This window comes from Trichoplusia ni, unplaced genomic scaffold (assembly GCF_003590095.1).
Source record: "Trichoplusia ni isolate ovarian cell line Hi5 unplaced genomic scaffold, tn1 tig00001093, whole genome shotgun sequence".
NCBI classification, from domain to species: domain Eukaryota; kingdom Metazoa; phylum Arthropoda; class Insecta; order Lepidoptera; family Noctuidae; genus Trichoplusia; species Trichoplusia ni.
In genome coordinates, this window is record NW_020800094.1 from 219,077 (window position 1) to 230,971 (window position 11,895).

Below are 11,895 nucleotides of genomic sequence, written 5' to 3' on the forward strand. Positions count from 1 at the left end.
AAACAGGGTAGCCAGGTATAATATTTCATACCAAAGGGTGAATAAAAATAATACATTGCTCTATTACTAAGACCCTGTCTGTGCGTCCGTCTATCACCAGGCTGTATCGTATAAAACGTGATGACAAGACAGTTTTTAATTTGTATTTATGTTGCCACTATAACGACAAATCAAAATACAAATTATAAAACACTTCTGCTTAACCTATTTGATAAGTCGTGTTGTAATGCTAACTAAAATTAATTTTCATGTCGGGCAACACTGGCGACCATTATTCCAACCGGAATGTTATTTCCACTTTGTATTCCATTTATTTTTATGCCAAAAATAAAACGAACGCGAAATGTATTTTGTTTCATTTGGGTTGTATAAAAAGTTGTCTTTTTTATTTGGGTTGAGCGATGTATATATGACAAAGGACTTTTTTACACGTGGCAGTCTTCTTCACGTTTTAGATTTTCAATCTCTAGTCACCAACTCTCCTCATGGTTTAATTCGACACTCGCAGGGAACTTTGAGTTGATTATAAATATTGAACTCGAACGAAATTTAAAAATTTTATATATTGATTTTATATATAGGCATGATTTGTCGATTATTGATAACCTAATGAACGTTACTTTAATTTTAATTTGGATTGAAAGAGTGACAGCGTGCTGTGCTATGGAGCTAGCTAAGCCGTTTGTTTTACACAGATAGAGCATTTATGAAGCGGCATATTATGTTTTTGTGGCGATCATAGTTTTTTCGTTTTTAATTTTGGTTATAACTCTACTGGAAACTTCAAATCCAGTAACTGAGGTTTCTAAATACATCGTTTTTTGGTATAACCAGCGCACCAAATTCTAAATAATTCTCATTAATAAAACAAAAAAATATCATTTCAAAAGTATTAGAAGTACCTAAGTATTAATAACCGAACGAAGGGAAGAAGGCTGTCTGCTACCACGTTTACAAAATCCCCTTAGAAAGACATTCCACGTTATACCTTTATTCAATAAATCAATACAAAATAAATCCAGCGATAATTTGCCGCGTGATAAACTCAACTTTATTACGATTCAGTTTATGTTCTGATATCGTAAAGTTATTGATTTTATACCCGGAGCACTGTACATTGCTGTATAACTTTGTACGGTTTGATGTTTATTTGTATAAAGATATCAATGTATTGCGATTTTAATTGTATATTAGTTGCCGTAGGGCGTTTTACTCACAGGTCACAGAAAACCGAGAGTCTATTTGAAGGATTAATGTCAAATAATTGAAAACGTTTTCTAATAAGTTTAGGTCAGTCATATACATTATGTACTTATTTCCATTATATTAGCACATTAAGAAGATGAGGGCGTCAAAAGGTTTTAATGATCAAACTCAAAATAAACACGGCAGCTCTCAAATACAAGAAAAAAACAATCTAAGAAATTGAAGTGACCACTTAATAACATTTGAGAAATAACCTCAGAAACAACATTTCCTCAAGAACAACTATTTCTAGTTTAAGCCATCACAGTTTTACACTTTTTTTTATTATAACTTCCAAATCCAAGTATACATTCTCCTTGGTATCACAACCTACTCGTATAAAAACGATTGTATAATAAAAGGTTTTATTTCGGCTGAATGACGATTCCATTCACGTTCATTGAGGCATTAAAAGTAATAATGTCATATCGATAACACGTGTAGCCAAAGATTTCCTTAAAATAATCACAAATAGAATGATTTTACATTCGATATGTGAGTTATTTTGTGTGAATGGAAATCGACATTTTATTTCTATGTAAAATACGTCTCGTCTTTTGAGGTAGGTAAGGTTTTATTGTTCTGGAGGCCGTTTTTATTCCTGCTAGCCCACCTCTCATGCCCATTATTGCAACTCCTGAAAACCTCCTCCTCCTGAAGACCTGATACCATCTATTGCGTTTGTTGTCATGTATTGCTATCTCGTTTCCGTACCCTCAAGTCTTTGAAAGTTGGAGACTACTGACGAAAATTCATAACTATAATAACACTAGTAGATTTTCTCAGTCAATTAAATCAGCCTTTCGTTTTCCATTGTCTTTCACAAGTTGCGATTTTGCCTAGATAAACTATTTTACAAATTACAAATAGGAGACAAAATAATTCACAGAAACTTCTTCCATTCTTCCTACTAATGAACGAGAATATTATTTGATACGTTGCACGCAAAAACTTTTTTTAAATTTCATCATAAAACTTTGTACAAGATATTTGGAAGTGTTAGATGTAATATAGGGTACTTTTTATTTGACTAAAAACCTCTTTTCAGTAATAAACGATAGCTTAGCGAGAAGAGCCATGAGCGACTAGATATATGTACATATATATGAGTGAAACACACATACACATTTTTGAAACATAGCACGTATTATGCTAAAACTTTTTAGCCAGTTTAGCAATACATGAATGAACTGTAACAGGCTAAAATAAGTAACTTTGATTGGGCTACTGGAGTTTCTAACTAACTCTGTTTGCAGCTAATTGCCTAAGGCGAGCGTAGAAACTGGACTGGAAATTATTCCAAACTCAACTTGCCGTACACATAAATTATAAGTTAGGTGATTGTTACGTAGTTTAATTTTAATAATTAGTTGGTATTAATATTGATGGATAGCTGAGTAGTAAACGACATCACGCCAAAAGCACGCAAGTATTTGTGTGATCCACGAACGCTTGTTCTGAGTTGGGGGCTTTTTTAAGCATGTGAGACTTGAGTGTTTGTAAAACCCTCACAAAGCAAGATTGAAATTCCTTATTTACTGCAGCAGTCAGTAAGCTTTGCAGACTACAACTAGACAGGGATATTTACCTAACAATAGCTTATTTATAGACTTAAACGGTGATAAATTCTCCTTTTGTATCCAGTACGATCTAGTAAACCTTGTAGGCTCCCATAGATTTCTCCTTATTATCAACCATTTTACTAACGGTTTACCACTTATATTGATCGGGATCACTTGACAATTTTTCATGCCCAACCGGAACCCCGAATCATGAGCTGACGCGGGATCGCGCACCAGACAGATTTATCTTCTTTTGTAATCCTTGTATTTCCTTCCAGAGGATGCGCCGACCTCGCCGGCACAGATGGCTGACCGTTTCCGTATTTTTCATCGCGTACTCCGTGTTTCAAGCGGTGTACAGCCCCTCGAACGCGTCCGAACCTAACGACAGCCCGGTGGAAGAAAACCTGGCCATTGAGAAGCCTACCTTCAGGACTGAAACGTCGAAAGAGGTTCCTACTCCAGGTAAGTCTAATAATTGAAGTGAAGTGATGTCGAAAAATAATTAAAAGTGTTGTGGCCTTGCGGTTTTATGCATGGATTGTATGCATAAGTTTCGAAGCCAAAGCAGGAAAAGTACCAATGTGACTTTTTCAAAGTTCTATAATGCAAATTTAAGACACTATTATGGGAATAATAAGGAATTATCCTAATTGAGGAAACCTGGATTCCAAATATGAACAAAACCTTCCTTATACGGGAAAAGGCGTGTTCCCAGCAATGGGACCCACGTACTCTGGTATTATTATTTTATAATAAATAGTTCCAATTCATTGGCTATTAGAAAAGATTTCATTCTAATCCATTGATCTCTTACTCCTAATTTTCTTGGTCCAGAAATCCCGATAACCCAGCCGACGGTGCAAGAGGAGGAGAGTTCCCCAACCGGTTCCAAAAAAGGGCTTAAAGGACTCGAGGATGAAGACGAACCGGATAAGAAGGGACAGAAGGATGCCGGATATGTTGAGGTATTTGCCAATCACTTGTATTGTGTCATTGGGACTGTGACTAGTTTGAAGTGAACAAGATATAGTAAGGTGTGAAGACTACAAAAACGTTTTTAATCATTCGTAAACTCCCATCTATTTATTTCCTTTTTCTGACGAAATGCGTATACTTGTCAAAAGTAAATAGTTAGTCGAAAGCGTAAATTACCTACATTTTTAAGATGGAGTTTCACAAGTTTTGAAAAATTATACTTACTGCTTATCCAACAAGAGTCATTTACCAAAACGCGGAACATACGACCGACATTACGTATTACATTATATTCGTGACTTCTCCAAATCCAAATTTCAAAACTTATAATTTAGTACTTCACAAGCCCTCCAATTAATATTCCAATATTATACTTCTCAAGACTTTGGAAGTTAAATATAAATCAAAGTTTCGAAACAAACCAATATTACGACAGCTTCTTAAGATCGTCGTTAAGGGAAACATCTTATTTAAGTTTTATCCTTTCCCTGTTGAGTATTTAAACAGGATTCCTCTTTGACGCGCCGGTTTTAAAGTTTGTTCGATTGCTACTTGTTTCCTCTCTATAGTAACAATATAATGATTGTGGTTGTTTTAATTCCGAACTGTCCTGACTGTTGAAACCGTGTCACTGCAGCTCAAACAACTCGACTCTCTCTTGTCTTTCTTCTAGTAATGGGACATTTCTTTTTTTTGTTCACTGCTATTTATCCGGCAATAGTATCTTAAAACTTGAAGCTAACAATTCCAATTAACATTTTATGTTATATTGTCAAGTTAAGCTTTTCCTTTAAGCATTTCCCAAAGAGAATTTCAATTTGGAAAGAACAAATTGTAAAAGGAAACGGTATTGTAATTTTCAGGACAGTGAAACGGACACCATTCGCGAAGAGGAGAGAAAGGAATGGAAGAGCAATCCCACCGTAAAACCTCTTCGTGTTAACTGTTCCCCACCAGCCATAGAACAGGTACATCTTCACTATTTTACTACTGTCTTGAACTGCAGCTAAATTCAAAAATCAATTAAGTATTAGTACGAGCAAACTGACGTGCTTTCAATGTGAAAACGAAACAACTGTCTTAAAAAACTGAAAGTACTGCACTGGCAAAAATATCTACCACAAAAAAATCAAAGTCTCTACTTCTATAATGTAACGAAATCATCTCTACTTCCATTAGATTAAGATCCAAATCCCATTGTTTCCAGTTCCCCAAGCCCCTCATGGGTCAGAACGCTCGCAAGCACGGCGGCCTGATCATCCACATCCTGGTCGCAGTGTTCACGTTCATCGGTCTCGCTATTGTGTGCGACGAGTACTTCGTGTCCAGTCTCGATAGGATCTGTGAAGGTAAGATTCTAAACATTTATTTTTCAAAAGCTACATTAAGGAGTGTTTTGGTGATAGCAGCGCGGTGTCATCACTCTTGACACTTTGAATGTGCTAGTGTTTTGAATCCATTCTCTCTTTTTCCAGAATTAAAGTTAGCTCCTGACGTGGCCGGTGCAACATTCATGGCGGCCGGCAGTTCTGCGCCTGAACTGGCAACAGTGGTTATTGGGGTCTTCTGCGCTCAGGATGATATTGGTAAACCATGCTCAATCATATCGACTGAATTGATAGCCGAGTGATAAGGTCAAAGCCACTGTACGCAACGTGTCACTGGTTCGATCCCCGCGTTAGACGAGTATTTGTGTGATCCGTAAATGTTTTTTGACTCTCAGTGTCTAGATTGATTTCGTTTCAACATTTCTTCTCAGAGTAGTCAAAAAGGAAATCCTCCTCCAGCGTTCTCAAAAAAATTCTTGGTGATTCTTGGTTCAACGAATAACATCTTATATTTTCCAGAACCAATTTTGCATACTATCTTATAGATTACGTTTTCTATTTAACATTTTACTGAATGTCCTCTATCAAGTTTTCTTCTCCCAGGTGTGTCCGGTGTGATCGGTTCGGCCGTCTTCAACATAATGTTCGTGATCTCGGTCTGCGCTCTCTGCGCCGGCACCGTCTCTCACCTCAACTGGTGGCCTCTCTGCCGCGACTGCTTCTTCTACGCCATCTCCATCCTCGTGATGCTGTGTACCATCGCTAATTCCATCGTGTCTTGGTGAGTTGTCTGTTTAAGATTGAGATTACGAACATACTTGTGTTGTCTGATAAGTTTTTGTGGAGTAAAATATTAAATTTTTGTAGTCGGATGACATAATATAATATAATATAATATACATGGCTCTAAATTATCTGTCTTACGCGTTTACCTAATGAAAAGGTTTCAAAAAAACATACAAAAGTGAATTTTCAATTTGCGTTTCAAAAACAACTTTTAAATGATTGTGTTCGAATTATGAGGCGAGTTATTTGAGTAAGGCCCGATTTTTCAATCGTTAGATAACTTTTATCTGAGGAATAAATATGGCCGTTTGACATATTTTCTAAAGTTATCTGGCCATTGAAAAATCGGCTTAAATGATTTTGGTATTTTTATTTCAAAGATAATCAATACGTTTATTGCATTCCAAAAAATGGACTTAGATACTAGGTTTTGGAGCATTGTGGGGCATTAAAAAAATATAGTTCTTCCTAAATCTTCCTATCGTTACTATAAATATCTACAAATACTTTAACATGCATAATTGTTTGCAGGCCCGAGGCTCTGTTCATGTTGATAATGTACGCGGTGTACTGCGTGGCGCTGCGGTTCAACACGGCGCTGGAGCGCTGGGCCATGAGCCTCCCGCTGCCCTTCAAGCTGCCCACCAGGGAGGAGCAAGCCGCACTCGTCACCTACAAGTAAGGACAATTCTTATTAACTGAATATTACGTTTTTTTTCAAGTTATGAAAAAGTAATACATTTGAAATGTTTTGTCTTTTTATATGTAGTTAGGTCAGTTACAACGAAACAAAATGAGATGCAAATTTAGCCTAATGCGGAAACTGTTGAAATTACTGCCAAGTCCCAAGTTGGGCGCCAATTATAAAATGTTATGGCTAAACGATTAATGTAAATGAAGCCTTATTTAAATAGCATTGCTGTTGCTTTCTGTGTGTAGGAGCGCTGGAGGCCAGCCTGCCGCCGCCGCTGGAGACAGCACGTACGCTCAGATGGAGGGACAGACCAAGGAAACGCCGCTACAGGACTCCCGTAAGATACCTTGAATACATTATAAAGAAATATTTATAATCTTTAACGGGCAAAGTATTAATATACGCTAGTTTTAACTACAGATATTTCTGTCTAAAAACTTACTTTTAAATAATAAACGAAATACAACATTGTAAAAAAGCCAAATCGATGTAAAAATATACGATTGAAATATATATTAAAAAACACACCAAGTTTCTTGAAAACACCATTTTTATTGGTTAGCCTTACGTGGGTATATTATAAATTAGCTTGACTATTCCATAGCTACATACAACCCTGACGGAGCATACGTGAACGCGGCATACAACGCCGAGCCGACGCCGGTGTGGGACCCCAACCAGGAGTGGGACCCCAACAGGGCCTGGGATGACACGGTGAGCTATAGACACAAATAGACGCAGAGTAGTTTAAGCTAGGCTGGTATTTGGAGTCTGTCCCCGTGAATCCCCGTGATCCACGAACGTTTGTGTTGAGTCTAAGTGTCTTGTGAATCTGACTGATGATGTTTGAGTGAATGAAACAGAATCAGAATGAATCTGAATGTTTGAGAAACCCTCGCGATGCAAGGATAAGATGAAATTGTTCGGAAGTCGTTTATTTTTAAATCATAAATGAATAAATAAAATAGGAACAGATTACAGACTTCATGTTTAGGTTCAGAGTAATCGCTCATTCCTGCAGGCTGACATGATAATACCAGAATTTCCACCTAAGAAGTTTTGAGGTACGTGACTATTCAACCCAGTCTGCCTTTATTGCAATGTTTTGAGCTGACCATTTTTTACACAGATAAATTTTGGGCCTGCCATAGATATGTTTATAAAAGTAATAAAATTGCTTATTTCTTTGTACTCCAGACCCAAAGCTACGGCGCCCCTGTTGTCCCACAACAGACCCAGCACCAGCAACAGGCGATGACTGGACAACAGCAACAGCAACAACAACAGCAACAGCAGCAGCAACCGACGGATCAACAGCAACCAGCACAGGTAACACAAGAACCATAAGGCCGAATTAAGACGAAGTGAGACATATCCTGCGATAAGGTTCATTCTTTATAGGCCGTTATCGCTATCCCAAATCAAATGTTCTCTATTTTCTTTTTTTTAGCCCGCGGCTCCAGCTTATTACAAAGCTAAGGAGTACAATCCTGAAACGGCTGTAGATCCTCTCGTCAAGCCCATCGGAGCAAGTAAGTGTTAGCCACAGACAAATCATAAAAGAAATTTGTTAATGATGAAGATCAGAAAATTGATCCATTAAAAGAGAATATAGTGAATCATCTTATAAAGGAAATGTCAACTAAAGTCCGAGTAAACATTGTAAAACTAGCAAACAAATACAAATTAGATTGGATCCAAACCATCCCGGGGCAAATGTTTGTATGGTGAACACCATTGTTTGTTCTGTGTCTGGGTGAAATTTATCGATATTATAAATTTACAAGAATGTTTATCAGTTGTATAGTATTCATAAATCAAGCTTTGCCAAGTTTGTTACTAGATGGCGTTGTGTAACATTGTGTAATTCCGCTTGCAGACCACTTCCAGCTGGCCTGGTGGTACCTGGTGTTCCCCATCCACTGGTCGTGCCGCTACACCATGCCCGACTGCCGCGGCCGCTGGTACCCCGTCACCTTCATCATCAGCATGCTCTGGATCTCATTCTACTCCTACTTCATGGTGTGGATGATTACCATCATTGGTGAGTGGAGATTGGGAAGTGGGGGAAGTGTTTTCTGTCTCGATGCAGTTGACTTACTGACTGAAAATAATGGGCTGTTGAACGGTGAAAAGAAATAAGAATGTTCTAAATTTTCTTATGAAAAGAAATTAATGTTTAAAAATTCCTCTATACCTACCGTAAATTGGTATAGAGGAATTTCACAGGGGTGTTTTTTCTCTTAGATTTAAAATCTTACCTATTTTGCAATCCAAGCACGATCGAAGGGTACTAACACCAAAATAATTGACAAGATATAAAAAAATAATTAATATTTTACTCGCATCTCATCCATCACTTTAATAAATATACATATGCGACATAATGCGTTAGAAATTAGAAAACAAGACAAAAGCAAAAATATACTGGCACATCACCAACCAAGTATAAAACCCTGACCGTGCAATACCTACCTACATATAATTTCCTCTTGAATAGTAGTTCTCATGAGCTGCCTCGTCCTCCGCAGGCTACACCCTCGGCATCCCGGACACTGTGATGGGGCTCACGTTTGTGGCTGCGGGAGTCTCCGTGCCTGACGCACTCTCCTCGCTCGCCGTCATCAAGGAGGGGTGAGTTTCAACACTTTTACACTAATCTGACTTCTGGTTCTGAATTTATATTATTACACCTATTTCGAGAAAAGCAAAGACTATTTACCCTATTTATATTTGAAGACTGTACGGATGGCCAAGTGGTTGTGATCAACGCGACAAAACCATTGCGCGAGGTGTCGCGGGTTCGGTCTCCGCGTAGGACATAATTTCCTTTGGGCCGAAATTTGAGTGCGAGTTTTTTGTTAAGTTACCTTCTGGACAAACAGTTTCAATTTGCTACACCCACGTCTTCCAAGACTAACTTTTACTAATATTTTTTAGCTATGGAGACATGGCTGTATCTAACGCGGTCGGCTCCAACGTCTTCGACATCCTGGTGTGCCTCGGCCTGCCGTGGTTCATCCAGACCGCCATCATACATCCCGGCAGCCACGTCAACGTTTATCATAAAGGTAACATTTTATACTGACATGAGGCATGTAGACAATAAACTAGACATTGTCGCTTGTTTTAAAAAAAATATATTGGATAATAAATAATAATATAATAATAATAAATGCGGACAATATCACATACATTGCTCTGAACCCAAAGTAAGTTGCCAAAGCACTTGTGTTATGGAATTCAGATACAAAGAAGGTACCACACCCAGACCCGAGACAATGTAGAAAATGTGATTTTTACATTGACGCGACCGGGGATCGAACCCGGGACCTCAGAGCTAGCAACACCTTGAAACCGGTGCGTACGCCACTCGACCACGGAGGTCTGAAATGAGCCTTATAGAAACTATCCATGGAACCGGTTAACATTTTCAAAACTTAAAAAAAAAAGATATCTTTTGTATGCACTTCTATATTTCAGTAAGAATAACCTTTTCTAGACGGAAAATATTAGACTGTTTGGTATAAATATTAGTAGATATTTCCTTAAATACGTTATTATTGCACAGGTCTGATCTACTCAACCCTTTCGCTGTTCTCCACCGTGGTGTTCCTGGTTGTCGCGACTCACGCAAACGGCTGGAAACTGGATCGCAAGTTCGGTGCCGTACTGATGGTATGGTACATTTTATTCATCACCCTCGCCAGTCTCTACGAACTAAACGTTTTCGGATATTACACGCACCCCGACTGTGTCTCTAGCTATTAATTTTTTACATTGACAACTTTTTGATTTGACGTCAAATTTCGTTTTGTTGGCACCCATGATTGTAACTGTCATGAATGTCAAATCAAAGAAGGTTTTATATAATTTAACTATTTAGTTAATAATGATTGTGTAATTAATTAAAATGTACAGTATTATTAGTTTCAGTATTTATTTGTTAAAGTGAAATGTATTAGGTTTAATTTTACAACTCTATGACGATGACTTATGGCGAGTTTGATATTAATTGCGAGTCAGAAGATATTCTATTAATTAAAAAATCAATGTACATTATAAGCTATAGCTAAAACTGGAGTGATAAATAGGTTTTAGTTTCTAACGACTTATTAGTTATAGTTAAATAAATCTACAACAATTCAAAATAACGGGTTTGTTAACTTAAAATGGCCGGCCTATGATAGCACGACTTTATTTACGCAAAACTACTAATTTAATATCGCTATTGTCTTATGATTAATAAACAATCGATGTTAGCTTCAGTGTACATTATAAAGTATTTACATAATGTGTAGGACTAGTAAAACAGTCCAATATAATCGTATTTATTCACTAAATCACAATAGAAATGCTAGAATCGTAATTCTAGGTCACTAAGCTATTGAGTAGTTAATTTAAAGTTTCTTGCTTGGTTTAGTCATTGTACAAGTCTAAATAAGGGAACGGTAAAGCATTTATTTCGATTACTTCAAAACTAAGACACTACACACCGAATGTACCTATCTGAATGTGTAGAGTTGTGAACTCGTGTTCTGAACTTCAGGATTCAGGATGATGACCAATGATGCCCTGGAGGACTGCCATCATCTTTCAAAATAGAAAGCCTAAGACTTATACAGTTGTGTAAGCGTGATAACGTCCTAAACGGTGTATATTGCTGTCTCTTTTCCGCAACTCTACTTAAGAAGGGATTGTTGCCCTCGCAGGGCACATAACACACACTTCTGTCGAAAGATTTTTATTAAGCAACTGTTCATAGTGAGTGGTACAAAAACGTAGTAAAGAATGACAGCGCTGTAAATATCGCAGCGGTAGCTTCCTAAAGCACTGAAAATGCTTTTGCACAAATTGCAGTGTTCGATCTTTAAACACGTATGGCCAATGAAAACTTAATATTAAAATAGATATCGCGAGTTACCATGTTCCTAAAAAAAATAATTTGACAATTTAATTTCAGTATCTAACCTTAGTAAAAATAAACCTGAAATAATACTTACATTTTGTAGTTCTTAAGTTCAGTCAAAAGGGTTATCTGTTAAAGTTCCTTGTTCAACCTTCTTGATTCTGTGCCGTGCGAATATTGGTGTGATTTAAAACTAAAGTAAAAAAAAAAGTTTTAATGTAAAAAAGATCTTATGAATATTTGCATAGCTATAGGTCTAACACTTTCTGGTAACATAATCTAGTCGGAAAATTGTAATGAGTGTATTTTTTTCGTTTGTGATATCTGCTATTTTTGAATTCGTAAAACCTACAGATAAAAATGTGATTATTGATTAGTTTTAGTGTAATTTAT

General features: G+C 37.1%; 1 protein-coding gene across 2 annotated transcripts in view; it reads left to right on the top strand.

Annotated features, from left to right (window-relative positions):
* Positions 1 to 10,498, top strand: part of LOC113507223 (probable sodium/potassium/calcium exchanger CG1090) — a 35,397-nt gene extending 24,899 nt beyond the window's left edge. The window contains exons 1-16 of one of the 2 annotated variants that reach the window (XM_026890094.1): positions 1,213 to 1,807; positions 3,086 to 3,272; positions 3,645 to 3,775; positions 4,649 to 4,753; positions 4,993 to 5,134; positions 5,261 to 5,371; positions 5,717 to 5,894; positions 6,431 to 6,577; positions 6,839 to 6,930; positions 7,198 to 7,307; positions 7,791 to 7,922; positions 8,044 to 8,125; positions 8,473 to 8,637; positions 9,125 to 9,227; positions 9,534 to 9,664; positions 10,165 to 10,498. In XM_026890094.1, coding sequence (XP_026745895.1) covers positions 3,089 to 3,272; positions 3,645 to 3,775; positions 4,649 to 4,753; positions 4,993 to 5,134; positions 5,261 to 5,371; positions 5,717 to 5,894; positions 6,431 to 6,577; positions 6,839 to 6,930; positions 7,198 to 7,307; positions 7,791 to 7,922; positions 8,044 to 8,125; positions 8,473 to 8,637; positions 9,125 to 9,227; positions 9,534 to 9,664; positions 10,165 to 10,364 — 2,013 coding nt within the window. In that variant the 5' untranslated portion in view covers positions 1,213 to 1,807; positions 3,086 to 3,088 and the 3' untranslated portion in view covers positions 10,365 to 10,498. Of the gene's footprint in view, positions 1 to 1,212; positions 1,808 to 3,085; positions 3,273 to 3,644; positions 3,776 to 4,648; positions 4,754 to 4,992; positions 5,135 to 5,260; positions 5,372 to 5,716; positions 5,895 to 6,430; positions 6,578 to 6,838; positions 6,931 to 7,197; positions 7,308 to 7,790; positions 7,923 to 8,043; positions 8,126 to 8,472; positions 8,638 to 9,124; positions 9,228 to 9,533; positions 9,665 to 10,164 lie in introns of those variants that run through there. The other variant, XM_026890093.1, reaches the window with a different exon arrangement.
* Positions 10,499 to 11,895: the final 1,397 nt, after the last annotated feature.